The sequence below is a fragment of the Lucilia cuprina genome, chromosome 5 (genome assembly GCF_022045245.1).
Source record: "Lucilia cuprina isolate Lc7/37 chromosome 5, ASM2204524v1, whole genome shotgun sequence".
NCBI classification, from domain to species: Eukaryota; Metazoa; Arthropoda; class Insecta; order Diptera; family Calliphoridae; genus Lucilia; species Lucilia cuprina.
The window spans coordinates 41,442,313-41,457,526 of NC_060953.1; the positions used below are offsets into that span (position 1 = coordinate 41,442,313).

The 15,214-nt window shown below is 31.0% G+C and overlaps 3 protein-coding genes across 3 annotated transcripts; 2 read left to right on the forward strand and 1 right to left on the reverse strand.

Moving 5' to 3' along the window:
• Positions 1 to 474: 474 nt before the first annotated feature.
• Positions 475 to 2,524, forward strand: LOC111686277 (protein Mo25). The gene has a single exon (XM_023448631.2). It carries the CDS (start codon positions 1,090 to 1,092, stop codon positions 2,110 to 2,112), a length of 1,023 nt encoding a protein of 340 aa, XP_023304399.1. The 5' UTR covers positions 475 to 1,089; the 3' UTR covers positions 2,113 to 2,524.
• Positions 2,525 to 7,501: 4,977 nt separating this feature from the next.
• On the reverse strand, positions 7,502 to 8,499 carry LOC111686278 (proteasome subunit beta type-1). The gene is made up of 2 exons (XM_023448632.2): positions 8,302 to 8,499; positions 7,502 to 8,233 (listed from the first exon to the last, which is right to left on the reverse strand). Exons 1-2 carry the CDS (start codon positions 8,388 to 8,390, stop codon positions 7,615 to 7,617), a joined length of 708 nt encoding a protein of 235 aa, XP_023304400.1. The 5' UTR covers positions 8,391 to 8,499; the 3' UTR covers positions 7,502 to 7,614.
• Positions 8,500 to 10,222: 1,723 nt separating this feature from the next.
• On the forward strand, positions 10,223 to 14,589 carry LOC111686279 (protein nutcracker). The gene is made up of 2 exons (XM_023448633.2): positions 10,223 to 10,845; positions 13,708 to 14,589. The coding sequence occupies exons 1-2, from the start codon at positions 10,617 to 10,619 to the stop codon at positions 14,502 to 14,504; spliced, it is 1,026 nt and encodes a 341-aa protein (XP_023304401.2). The 5' UTR covers positions 10,223 to 10,616; the 3' UTR covers positions 14,505 to 14,589.
• Positions 14,590 to 15,214: the final 625 nt, after the last annotated feature.

Here is a 15,214-nt window from a genome sequence, read left to right on the forward strand (position 1 = left end):
GGATGTTCTTCCCTGGGGAAAAAACTTCCGGTTGATACAACTGTTGGCCGATTAAGAATCGGGTCGTTTCGAAGCGGAGATCCAATTGTCGTGGGAACGCTCTTTCGTTCTTTAATTGTTACTTCTTAAAATTTATCTAATATTGAACATAAAATAGAAAACATAAAGATTCGCCTTATGCAAAAACGATTATTAAGTTAACAATGGTTGTTAAAACCTATTTTTATATGGAAAAAGTGTGCAGTAAACCATTGTTAACTTTAATAATCGTTTTTGCATAAGGCGGTAAATCTTTAAAAGACTACTTTTTGTTATCTTTTCGTTTAAATTTTCTGTGATATTGTGTAATTGAATGCAATTCGTACTGTGTAGGGAACAAAAGGTTGGCTATAGCCTATTGTTTTTGATATTTTATTCTAAAATTTAAAACAAAGCGGCATGCCTATTCTGCTTACAGTCGATCTTATGCCGCCATCGAAATTTTCCGTATTAAAAGCCGGCGACGTAAATACTTGTCGGCGAAGGTCTTTGTACGCAACTCGTAAAAAAGAGAAAAATTATAAGAAAATTTTATTGGAAAAAATTACAAAACGATAACAAATTCAATAGCGATTTGCAGTAAAAACTTAGAAGAACTGAAATCCAAACGAAATTTGTCAATAAACAATAACGATTTAAAGAAAAAAACAGTGTTAAGAAAAGAAATCAAAGAAAAGTCTTCTCGACAAAAAAGAGTGTTACACTTGTATTGTCAGTCAGTCCGGTTGAAATAGTCACACTCGCAGCAAGCAGAGCCAGCGGCAGAGAACGAAAAACAGACATCATAATAAGAAGAAGGTAAAAGACCACTGCACCACAAAGGCACACACAGAGAAAGAAACAGCAACGACGACCACGAAGAAGAAGACTACTACAACGTTGTGAAAAAGAAGACACCCTTAAAAAAAAAACAACACCAAGGAAAACATAAAGAGACACAAATTATTGTAAAGGTTTTCTAAATTTTAGTTAATCTTTGTGCAAAACTAAACAACAAACAGTTTTTTTCTTTACCCGGTTTTTTAAACATCCATCACCATTCGCAGCATCATGCCTTTGTTTGGTAAATCACAAAAGACACCTGCTGAACTGGTCAAGTCCTTAAAGGAGGCGATCAATGCTCTGGAAACTGGTGGTGATCGAAAGGTGGAGAAGGCCCAGGAGGATGTTAGTAAAAATCTTGTGAGTATAAAGAATATGCTGTATGGAAGTTCAGACTCTGAACCACCGGCCGACTATGTAGTCGCTCAATTGTCTCAGGAATTGTACAATAGCAATTTGTTGCTATTGTTGATACAAAATCTACAACGTATCGACTTTGAGGGTAAGAAACATGTGGCTTTGATATTCAACAATGTCTTGAGGAGACAAATTGGCACAAGATCCCCCACGGTGGAATATATTTGTACGAAACCGGAAATTTTATTCACTCTGATGGCCGGCTACGAAGATGCCCACCCGGAGATTGCTTTAAATTCGGGCACTATGCTGAGAGAGTGTGCCCGCTATGAAGCCTTGGCCAAGATTATGATACACTCCGAAGAGTTTTTCAAGTTCTTCCGCTATGTGGAGGTGTCCACCTTCGATATTGCCTCGGATGCGTTTTCCACCTTTAAGGAACTGTTGACGCGTCATAAATTGCTGTGTGCCGAATTCTTGGAAGCCAACTATGACAAGTTCTTTACACAGCACTATCAGCGTCTTTTAAATTCGGAGAATTATGTTACCAGACGCCAATCCCTTAAGCTATTGGGTGAACTGCTATTGGATCGTCATAATTTTACCGTCATGACACGGTACATTTCGGAACCGGAAAATCTCAAATTAATGATGAACATGCTCAAAGAGAAATCCCGTAATATACAATTTGAGGCCTTCCATGTTTTTAAAGTGTTTGTGGCCAATCCCAACAAACCCAAGCCCATACTTGACATCCTGCTACGTAATCAATCGAAACTGGTCGATTTTCTTACCAACTTCCATACGGATCGTTCAGAGGATGAACAATTCAACGATGAGAAGGCGTATTTGATTAAACAAATCAAAGAATTAAAACCTCTGCCTGAGGCTTAGTCGGTTTAAGACCGACCGTAACAGCAAACATCAACATCAAGCAAAAAACAAAACAACTACAACTTCAAGTAAACAACAACAAAAAATATCCTATTTAAATATTAAAGAAAAAAATGCCAAAATGCATAGAAACGATGGTAAAAGCGAAGACGTTAGAACTGCATACAAAAAAAATTAACAAAAAAGGAAAATTAACAACGGGAAAAATCTAAGCAGCAGGAGTCGTTGGATGTTTAAAGGCGGCCCAAACAAAAAAGATCACTTGCTAAGGAGATAACAAAACCAAAAGACTGCTTGGCAGCCGAGTTTGGTTTTTTTTAACATAAAAGAACTTTAAACATAGTAATAGTTTTTCTAGTAGTTTATCAAAATATTAAAAAAATAACGTGTTAAAATAATGCGTTACCGAAACGTTTAACGACCGACAGAAAAAAAAGAAGAAACACTACTTTTAGCTTATAATAAATTTATAAAAAAAAAACATATGAACACTTAAAAAAAAGAAAAAATACAATAATTATTTAATTAAAAATTAAATTTTTAAAAACTGAAAAAACAACTGAATTTAAACTAAAAGAAAATTATATTTTATAAAAGTAAAATTAAAAAAACAAACAAACACTCTTTAAAAACACACACACACACATGCAAAATCATACACACAAACACTTAAAACTTTTTTTCAATTAAATCTCTTGAGATTTAAAAAAGAAAACACATAAAATCAAATCTACAGAAATTTAACTTAAAACCCCTGCTATAACAGCTCCTAAACCCCCTTTTCTAAACAAAACAAAAACACTCCCTTTAAAAAAAACACTATCCTACACACACACACACACACACACACAAGTTGTTGTTGTATATTCCATATAAAACAAACCCTTTTTATTACAATTTTAGTTAAAAAAAAAACGTTTTTTAAACAAATTTTATTTGTTTCTGATAACCTTCTACTTACACCGTTTCTCTCTGTCACTTTATTTCACACTTTTCTTTTAACTGTTTTAAACAGTTTTGAAATTAATTGTAACTTTTTTTTGTTTAATTTTTCAATAAAATTGCTTTCGATTTAAGCCGAACTTAAAAAAAAACTAATTAAAAACAAACTCACACATACACATCATATATTGAAAGAAAAAACAGTTTATTCAAAATAAAAAAAAAAAAATAAACAACAACCTCTACATTACTGCATATATTATTATAAATTATATTATTATATAATAAAGGAGAAAAAAAGCAAGAATAAAAAACACTAAAAAGCAAATAAATCTGCAAGGAACAACAACTAAAGGTTTTTGAGCAAAACAATGACAAAGGAGTCACATTTGCAAGGCCATACTAAGGTAGGTAATATACTGCAGTATTTACAAGTCCAATTTTTGGCAGTTGGTAAGCAATACACTTTTGTTCTCAATAATAAATTAGATTTTGAAAAAAGTTTTCAAGGTTGAAGAAAAAAAAACAATTAAAAACGAGTAAGAAATTATTGTCCGGCGAGGGCGACCATTTAATACCCTACACCTTTTACAAATATATGTGATTTAGTTGTCATAATAAAGCATTTAAGTTGAATTGTACCTTGTCTTAGTTATACATACTTAAGCCGTTTATTGTTGAATAAAATTATGGACATTTAAGTGAAATTTAGATGGGGGCTTTTCATAGGTCATCATATGGGGACCTATTATTATGGAATTCGTGAGGGCCATCAAGTCTAATATAGATCTTGTTTTTGCAGTTTTTTGTCGAGATAGAGAAGTATATTAAACATAATTATGAACTTAAAAGCCATATTCGGCGGGTTCAGTTGTATGGGACCTATGTGATATAATGGACCGATGTAAACCATTTTCAACAGGCTTCGTCTACGGTATCATAGATGATAATGTGAAAATTTCATTCAATTATCTCCAAAATTGACCTGAAGTTTGAGTTTACAAGGCCTATTCGGGGGTTCAGTTTTATGGGGGCTAATTGAAATAATGGACCGATGTTAACCATTTTCAACAGGCTTCGTCTACGGTATCATAGACGATCATGTGCCAAATTTGCATTAAATTATCTTCAAAATTGTAAACTGTAATTTGATACAAAAAAACTTTAAAAGCCCTTTTCATCGGGGTCAGTTCTATGGGGGCTAGGTGAAATAATGGACCAGTGTTAACCATTTTCAATATGCTTCATCCCTGGGACAATAGACATGATCATGTACCACATTCTTTAAAATTGTGACCTGTAGTTTGATTACAAGGTTTACATGGACGGAAGGACATAGCTAAATCGACTCAGAAAATGATTCTGAGTCAATTGGTATACTTTAAGTTGGGTATAGGACCAATATTATTGTGCGTTACAAACATAAGCACAAACACAATATATCCTCCCCACTAAAGTGGTGTAGGGTATAACTATTTAGCAAAAGACAGCAACCACAGTTAATTGTGGTTTTGAATCATACTTTTGGTCAAATTTCTAGGCATTTTAGAATTCATTAAGGAATTGGTTTATGTGCTATTAATTAATTCTACATATTACTAAAAGTTTTATGGACATACATACTTTGTCATTCGAAAATATTTAACGTACGTGTTATTTGTTTAAAATTTCTTTATAATTCACCTTAAAATTTAAGAGATTTTCTAAGGAATTTCTTAATTTGTCATAGTGCCTAAAATAAACTGACCTACTGAAAACAAATGCATATTTAATATTTCAATTTGCAATAAATTAATTTTTAACAAATTCAAAGTACAATTATTTCTTTTTAATCATTAATAAAAAAACACTGTGTTTCTTATTAGTCATCATTTTTGTCCACTAACTAACACTACAAACTTGTAGTTGTTATCTTTTAAACTCTCTTTTTTTTTTTTGTTATCATTTCGGTTTCATTTTGCATTTGTTTATATTTAAGAAATATATACGAAATCTAAATACTTTATAAATATTTATCAATGAAATGAGATATATACTAAAAAAAAATAACTAAAATACATTATTTACAAAAGCAAAAAGCTATTTCATTCATTAAATAAATAATAAGTGCAATTATTTACGTATTATGTATGAATTTAATACTGTCCAACACTAAGACCTCTTATGACGGATACAATGTGTTATGTTAGACAATGTTAAAATATTAAATACCTATACAGTAAATCAATTAAGAAATTTGCCTATGTAAAATTTTATAAATTTTAAGAAAACACTTTATCTGTACAATTATTTATAGCAAAATAAAACTATTTGTTTGTTGTATTTTTTAAAGAATATATTATATTTTAATTTTCTACCATAAAATGTAAAATCGTGATATTATTTAACGAAATTTTTGATAAAATGAGAACGTATTGTTAATTTTTTAGGTCAATAAAGTATTTTGCTTTTTTAGGGGTTTTTTTTTGTTATTTTTTCAATATTGCTGTATTATTTTACAAAATTTAATATTTTTATTACTCCTATATATAAGAATAACATTTTTAGATATTTTAGTAGTGGAACGACATTTCTTGGACATTTCTTAACTGATTTATTATCCTATATACCTATAAGAATTTATCAATATTTGACTTAATATGAAATCTATCGTTTCTTTGATTAAATTTCGAAAATAATAAATAATCTTGAATTGGATACATGATATATTAAATAATCAATGGATTTGAACCTAGCAAAAATGTTTAGTCAGGTATAAATTTATATATTATAACAAAAAATAATCTAGGTTTTTGGTCATTTTGTATGGATAAAAACTACATTACGGAAACCCCATTATACTAGGGAGTACTGTGTAAATTTTATTTAGAATCGCAGAATATTGATTCTTATTCAATAAATCTAACACTAAGTACCATCCTAGTCACTCTGAGTATGGAGACATCACCATATACCACTATAGAACTATTACATGATAAAATCCTGATTTTCAACCTCATATTTTAAATGCTTTATTTTATGAATAAGATACAGTAGGCGTATTAGGATCTGGATAGTTATTCTTGATTTGGGTTCTAAATATTTATAAGTGTATGTATTAGCCGAAAATTAGGGTATGAGAATTAGGTATTTTTCCTGTACTACACGACAGTTTACTTTACATTGGTTCCAAGCATCCTAAGGTCTGTTTAGAGGTCTAAATTAAAACATAGTGTTCCTCCTAGTTCGTATATTGATTTTGGAGAAGATAAATCAGGAGTCTAAGGGTTTTCCATGGATACAAGTCGCCTCCCTTTGGCAGTTAAAGATTTTGAAGCACCACTCAGTGCGTTTTTTCTAATAATTCTTTGGATCATTTCATCAATTACTCTATTTAATATTTTTTAATGTTATTAATACTTAACACTCGTCCTTTTAACAATAAAACAATAAATTTCAAAAACGAATTTAAAACATAATTTGAAAATACACAACGAAATTAACCGAAATTCTCAATATGCAAAATACTTTATTGACATGCAAATTCTGATGAAGAATAATAAAATGCAACAACAAATGCAACAAAATTTGTATTTTCCCCTTTTTGGTAATAAATTTCACGAAATACTACTGTTTACCCAGACATTATATTTCCGAGTATTCTGAGTGACATACAGGATTCAGACGAATGTAGAGAATGTGGGGAGGAAAGTAAAACTCGGGAGCACCTTTTCTTTGCCAATTCAACCGTTATTATTCCTATGCTTTCACCCTAATTATAAAAGATACAAAAAGTTTCTAGGTGCAATATTGCAGATAAATCAAAAAGTACCTGTTGAACAACAAAAAGTACCAAAGATCACTAGTTTTAATGAATGATTAATGTAATGCTTTTAAGTACGATATTATAGAAAAAAGTGAATTTGTCTCCCCATTGTTCACTGCTAAAAATACGTGGGATGCAAAATGTACCATAACACAGTTATTAAAAATGTTCTTCCGAATTTCAAAAAGTTAAATTTTTTGCAGGTTAGACCTGGTTCACACTGGGAAACTTTTTATTTTTCTTTGGGAAAGAAATATTAACCATCTCTTTCTCTCACACACAAAATCAAAAGTTTCCCAGTGTGAACCAGGTCTTAGGTGTTATTTGCTTACGAAATTTACTATTTTTACCCGGTATACATTTGTAGTCTCAGTGGATCCATTTGGCGGGCGATAGTCTAGTTTTTATTTTCATATATTTTACACTATAGTATATAATCTTCAGTCTAGTCTAGTCTATAGACCTATAGTCATATAAGACTATCAAATATCGAACAAGAAACATAAACATTTTTAGTAATTTTTTTAACACAAACAAGGATGAAGTATTTCGAAGTATAGTCTGTACAGGAATAATAAATATGCATTGGAATAATAAAATTATTAATGTTTTCCCAAATAATCATTCTTAAATTAGCAATAATTACTAAAAAAATCTTTTACGTTTATTAAATAAACCAATTTTCAAAATTATCTTCTCTCGGATATAAACATTAAAGTAGTATTTTATTAATTATTAAATGTAAACCACACATCTTAATCCTTTCTCAATTGAACTTCCTTAACTTCAATGCCATCCTTGGTTATAATATTAATCATAACAGCATCACCGGTATAAATATCACGTTCTGCAGCCGAAATAAAGGTATCAGTGGCAATGGCGACAGCACGTTCCTTAGGCACCTTGGGCACTACACCTCCCTCCAATTTCATGTTCTTAAAACCAATTTGATTATCCAGAACTGGTTGCAATAAGGCACCAGCCGAACCGCCAGCTCTATAGGTAGTTCTTTCGCAATGCCCAATGGGATCGTAAGAGTAGACAACACCTTTACCCTCATTATCCAAACCGGCTAGAACATTTGAAACATAATAGGGGAAGAAACGTTTGTTGTACATTAGTATGGACAACATTTGGGCAACAGCATCTGTAGACATGGTTTTCAAGTGAGTATGCTCGTACATTTGCATGCGGGCCTTAACTAAGGCAGTCAAAGCTAAGGTGTCACACCAGCAGCCGGTAGAACCCAATACTGTTTTGGGACTCAATTGGAAAAGTTTGTTTTGTTTGCGTGTGTGAATGGAATAGCCACTGCTGAGACGGGTATCGGCTGCAATAACTACATAGTCATCACCAGCTATGGCCACAATGGAACTGAAATTAAGAAATAATTTGTATATAGCAAACCCTTTTAACCTCATTTCCATCTTTTTTCAACTTACCCTCCATTGGATTCATAGGGAGAGAAATCTTGATGTTGGGCACCGGGTACTTTATAATCGGGAAATTGTTCAATACCTAGGAAATTCATTTTAGTTTTATTATTTGTTTTAAATATTTGCAATGATTTTGCTAAAAAAGACAATTTTGCGGCTGTTGTTTTTACAGACGACAAGAATGACAAACGAAATTTTGTTTGACGCTGGGTTGTAAATAAGGGGAGTGACAGAAAGCTTTTTTTAGTATGAAAAAATGCAACATTGCTTTTGTTTACGTTTGGCAAGGAAGAGAAAAAACAAAGATTTTTTAGAGTTACCGGATGTTGATTAATTTAAAAGTTTTTTTTATTTTAACAGTTTCGTTTTTTTAATTGCTTTCTACAAGAATTTCACATAAAAACAAGTAATATTTCTATATTTTGCTGTGCCGGATCTTATATACCCTTCACCAAGTATGTTTTAAAAAACAGTTTTTATTTATTTTGTATCTCTGCACACATGACACACATAACATACACTCAAACAAATATAAACTGTAGCAGAAAGAAATATTAACCGTTGTACTGTAATACCACCCTCAAACTGCATTACCACCCTCAAAGAAATATGAGCTGCATTACCAACATATTACTGCTTTATCTCCTTGTTCTTGTTATACCCTTCACCTTCGTGAGAACAGAACAGCATGCAAACATACACAAAAATACACAGCTGAATAAAACCAAATACATCTCCACACGCACATGTACATCTTTATCCAATTCACAGTGTTGTTGTTGCTTTTTTAACAAAGCATGAAAAAAATGTGACTTTTTTGATGAAATTTTCAGAGGTTGTCTCGGATCTCCGTTATTTATAGACCGATTTTGCTGATTTTAAATAGCGATCTTCTCGAAAACATGTCTAACTGAATTATTGATGATTCGGATCTCGCCGATATCTGGGGACCTCTAAAAACTGATTTCAACGCACATGGCTTAATCGACTCCGCTATCTATAAGGATCCAGAATATATATACTTTATAGGGTCGGAAAATTATATTATAGAAATTACTAACGGAATGACAAACTTATATATACCCTTCTCACGAAGGTGAAGTTTATAAAAACAGATAGCACAACAGAGCGCGCAACAACCCCTCCTTTCAAATTAACTAAATAACTGACTGACTAACTAACTAACTAAATAATTAACTAACTAAATAACTAACTAAATAACTAACTAACTTACTAACTTACTAACTTACAAACTTACTAACTAACTAACTAACTAACTAACTAACTAACTAACTAACTAACTAACTAACTAACTAACTAACTAACTAACTAACTAACTAACTAACTAACTAAATAACTAACTTACTTAGGTAGTGACTAAGTTACTAACTAACCAATCAACTAACTACCTGACTAACTAACTAACTAATAACGATATCAGAATAAAATTTTACACAATTTCGTTGTGTATAATTACAAGTCATTCTGTGAAATTTTTCGGATAAGTTGTGTATAATAGCAAGTCAATCTGTGAAATTTTTCGGATAAGTCTATAATTAGTCGAAAATAATCTCAATACCGAAATGAAATTTAAGATTTCAATATTTCTAAGAGATGAAATATTAAAACATTGTCTTATGTAAAAAATGTATTTACCGTTGAAGAGTATTTAAGGTTCAGCATGACCAAATACAACAACCTGTATTAAATTTTATTTAATTTAATGACATATCAAATCATTATGAAAAATATTTATCTATATTACAACCAAAAGTTTACTGGCAACTCTACTACATTCTAACAAGAATAGTACTTTGATTTTACAACTGTGATACGAAGCTGTTTCAAAAGCAAAATGTCACAAACTTTTTGCAAATTAGTTTTTTTAACTTGTTGAATCTTGTTTTGTAGAATTTTTTGTTTTATTTTAATGACGCGAGTGTTTGTGTTTTAATTGTAAATTAAAAAAGAAAATAAAAACAATTAAACGACTCCTTAAAAAACTATAATTATTTATAAAAATATTAAAAGTTTTCCATATAATCGGAAATAGCGAAGAAACGACAATTGCTCAGAATAGAATAGCAGCAAGAAAAGAGCTGCAAAAAGCTTGAGGCCGTGAATGAGTGTAAAATATAATGCAAAAAAAAATAAAATAAATTAAAAAAGTGATTAGTGTGTTTCAAATGAAAAATAAAAAGTCATGTAATATTTTTAAATACATAAAATCTCTCAAATTTAAATTAAATTCTAAAAAAGTGTTTATTTAATTTCTAAATTTCTCAAAGAAATTTCTAAATTTTTGTTAAAAAAAAACAAACATGTCTCAACATTCCGCTGCTACTACTACGAGTACAACAACTATTGTTACTACAACCTCCACTACTAAGGAGGAGTCGCTACCGACCACCGCTAAAGCGGGTTCCTCTTCCGCTACGGGCTCTTTGAAAAAACAAAAAAATAAGGATACCGAAGTAACCTTAACCGATGATTTTGTTTTAATGTCCACCCCTGATAAATTCAAGGATAAAAATGTCAATGACAGCAAAGGTAAGTTCTAGATTTGCAAATTGCTCTACACTAAATCCGCCAAAACACTGAATCAGTCTTGAAAATTTGTTGTTTTTTTCCTTTTACGTGTGTTTTGTTTTTTTTTTCACTTTTTTTTGCATTGATCTTTGATTATTTGTTTCAACTTGTATTTGTGGTTGAAAATAAATATTTGAATGGCTCGTGTTATTGCTGTGTTTTTTTTGCTTGATTTGTAAAATATTATTGTTTTTTTTATTTTATTATTAAGAATGTTGTAAATTTCAGCTATTTATTTGCTCTAATGCACTATTAATTTTAATTAAATTATTTTTAAAATTTTAATTAGCCATTTAGGTATTATCTATTTAATTTTTTTAAATATATTTTTTACAAACAATTAGGTCAATGACTCAACTTGTGGAATGAAAGTTAAAGTTAATTTAACTTTTATCTTTCAAATTAAGATTAAAATATAGTTTCAATCTGTGATGTTAAGTAGAGTATTATTTAACTTTTCCACTGACTATTCGAATACATTACACAACAGTCTTATCCGTAAGACTAGTGTGTAGACTAGTCAATATACTGGACTAGTCCTTATATTAGTTTGTAGTCAAGTCTTCATGCTTGTCCGTAGACTAAACCTTATGCTAGTCCTAAAACTAGTTCCTATACTAGTCTGTAAGCTAGTCAATATACTTGCCAATAGGCTAGTAAATGATTAGTTCGTAAACTAGTCCTTAAACTAGTCCATAGTCTAGTTATTGGACTAAACCTTATGCTAGTCCCAAAACTAGTTCCTATACTAGTCCGTAAGCTAGTCAATATACTTGCCAATAGGCTAGTAAATGATTAGTTCGTAAACAAGTCCTTAAACTAGTCCATAGTATAGTAATTCGACTAGTCCATAGTCTAGTCATTGGACTAGTCCGTAGACCAGTCAATATTAAAATCAACTAGACAACTCATGTTGTCTTCTGTATCTGAATATTGATTAGATGATTGTTTAAATAAATCTTACTTTTTCATGATATAAGCGATATAGATATATGCATGTACTTCGGTAAAGCTTTCAATTGTTGTATGCTATAGTTGTGATATAAGTAGATTGAACAACTTGAAGAAGTATTTAACTGTGCGAAGCCAACTTTGAGATCATTACTTACCTATGATTGCATTGTGTGGCGGAAACCTTTGTAAAATGTCATTAGCAGTACTCAGCGATATACTTCAATAGGGTAAGTCCATAAATCCATTGGGCTAAGTTAACTAGAGAAGGGTTAATTAATTGAATATGTGGTGGGTATCATGGGGACCCTGATTACATGCTTAGCATATATTGGGGACGGTACGGTCTATGCGGGACCAGTAAACGTTGAGCATGTTGCTTTATCCCGATCTCAGTTGTGTCAGAGCAACTCTTCTTTTCCGCGGCAGGTTCTTCTCGTTGAACACTTACCGCACAACTGTTTTATAGGTTTCTTTGTCCATTCCCGAAGTGCTGCCGGATAGCGCTTTGAAGGCCATGTTTCTATTTAGCAATCCGTTCCTAATTGCTGTGGCATGAGCTGAAAAGGTAAACAGGCTGTCAAAGGTGACCGCCAATACGTTTGGGTGGTTCACAGTCAGTATTTGGGATAAATCGACTACGACGCCTAAGTTTATCTCCTTCGACCAGGTGATAAAAAGTGTTGCTAAAGAGTTCGCTCTTAACCGTTTCAGGTTATGCAGGTACGGTTCTGCATTAGTAGAATGGATTGCAAGATATCTAAGGCCTTAAGTCCAATTCTTCATATGTATGCTACTGAAGCCAGCTTTACACGATCACACAAGTAATATGATTTGTAAAAATTATGTGTAGAATAAACAGAAACTATTACACATTGTGAGAGAATACGGATGGAAAATTTGACAGTCGTAGAGCTCTCTTCATTTTTTGAAATGATTAAAAACCAAGCAGGTCGCATTAGATCATTTTATGTAAACACATCCAAAAAAGTGAAACAGCTGTTTCCATCTTACTTTGTTATTATTTTATATCAATCGTGTAAACACAAAAAATAGAAATCATACTACTTTTTCTCTTTCTTGTTATACGGATGGAATTTCATTTTACTTTTTCATTAGACTTTACGTACGTAAAGTGTGATCGTGTGAAGTTCCCTTAAGAAGAATAGGGATACTAAAGGGCCATTATTCAGTTAAGATCTTTGTCAGTAAGAGGGACATTGATATAACGAACTACAATTGGAGAGGAACTAGAATACATAAACTCAGTATTAAATGGTTGGGAAATAGGTGCCATTATGAACTGTAGAAATTTTTACTAAAAACTCAGAATGAAAAGAAAATTAAGCATGTGAAACATTTATAAAAATTTAATCACATTCCTCCCCAATTGTAAATGGCTTTGTATTCTGTACTAATTAATTTTTAAAAATGCTAAAATATTGTTAAAATTTTTAATTTGCAAAATTTTTAATACAACACCTTTTTTTAATTTGAAATATTTTTTTTTTTTAAATTAACTTAATTGTAATTGATATGCTTAATATATTGTTTTCTTTATGTTAATCGTTGATACCTTCGATATTTTATTTGTTAATACGTGTGTGTGCCTAATTTGAAAAAAAAAACTTTAAACAATGTTTGTAATCCTGCTGTGTATTTAACCAAAAAAAATGTATATTTTTTTTATTTTAAACAACAACAGGTTTGTTAAACTTTTAATTTTGTAAATGAAATATTTTTTTGCATGCCTTTAATTTTGACTACACTTTGATCTCTTAACTAAATCAAATTAATCACAAAAACTTATTAATCCTGTTTCAATTATGTGTATTTTTTTCTTTCTTTCTTTTCCTGTATTCTTCTTTGCAGTTGTAAAACGGCATCGTTGTGACTCATCACCAAATGAAAAATTAAATCTCGAATGTCTACTCTTATCGGATACATCGACAGAGAATGGTATTCCTCGTCATGTTGAAAATCTTCTGCAACACTTTAATTCTTCACAACTAAGCCAGGCTGAGTTAGTATTTTTATTGGTTTATATAGTGGCCTTAGAATCAGGATTTGCTAATCTAGCAGATAATGAAGAGAGCAAATTGTTTGTAAAGAGTTTAACAGCTACAAGTTCATTTCATGCAAAAAATATTTTAAATTTATCACGCCACAAACCCAACTACTGCTCAACAGATGCTAAAACAAGATTCACTTTAAAATTGCACACATTAATAGATGTTCAACAAGCTGCATATAATGATCTTTATGCTCTACTAACTGGTTTTGTTACGGGTGATCTTTTAATCATAACCTTAACACCAGCTCCTAAAACAGGTGCCAAAGGTTTTAGTACAACTCTCTCCATACCACGCTATGTACTCTCCATGCAAGCTAAAAATAAAACTTTACATCAACGTTTTCGTAAACTGGATGAACTTTCTTATATTTTGCGTGAACATTTATTTGTACCCATGCGTTGCCAACAACTTAATTGGTTAGAATGCTGGATTTATCCCTCCCTAGATGGCATGCCTGCAGAACTTTATGATTATATTTTAAAATATTTAAATAAAAATCAATTAAAAATATTAGCCAATGTTAATAAAAGATTATATCATTTAACTACAGCCAGTAAATTTATGCAACAAAGTTCGAAACGAAATATTTTGTAAAATTTTATTTGTATATTTGTATTTAAGGGTTTTTTGTTCAAACTTTTGGTAAAAGTTAATAAAATATAAAAAATCTTTATAAAAAGGTGGTTGTTGTTTTTCTTTTCTAAGAATTCTTTTTTTTAATTATTTCATATTATTTTATTTCTTTTGTTTATTTATTTTGTTGATTTAATTGTTCTAGATAAAACGTTTTATTTTAATTTAATTTCAGAAACTCCGGACTCTCCCACATCAGTTATAGGTGTAACCTTTGCTGATGATACTTTAGGTAAGTGAAACAACTTTTTTTTGCTAAAGAAATATTGAAATTATTCATAAGACCAGACTATAGTCTTGACTATAGACCAGGCTATAGTCTTGACTATACACTAGGCTATAGTCTTGTCTATATATCAGACTATATAACAAACTATACTCTTGACTACAGCCCAGACTAAAGTCTAGTTAATACTTGACTATAGACCAGACTTTACTCTTGACTGTACACCAGACTATAGTTTAGACTATAGTCTTGACTATAGACCAGGCTGTAGTCTTGACTATAGACCAGACTATAGTCTTGACTATAGACCAGGCTATAGTCTCGACTATAGACCAGGCTATAGTCTTGACTATAGACCAGACTATAGTCTTGACTATAGACCAGACTATAGTCTTGACTATAGACCAGACTATAGTCTTGACTATAGACCAGATTATAGTCTTGA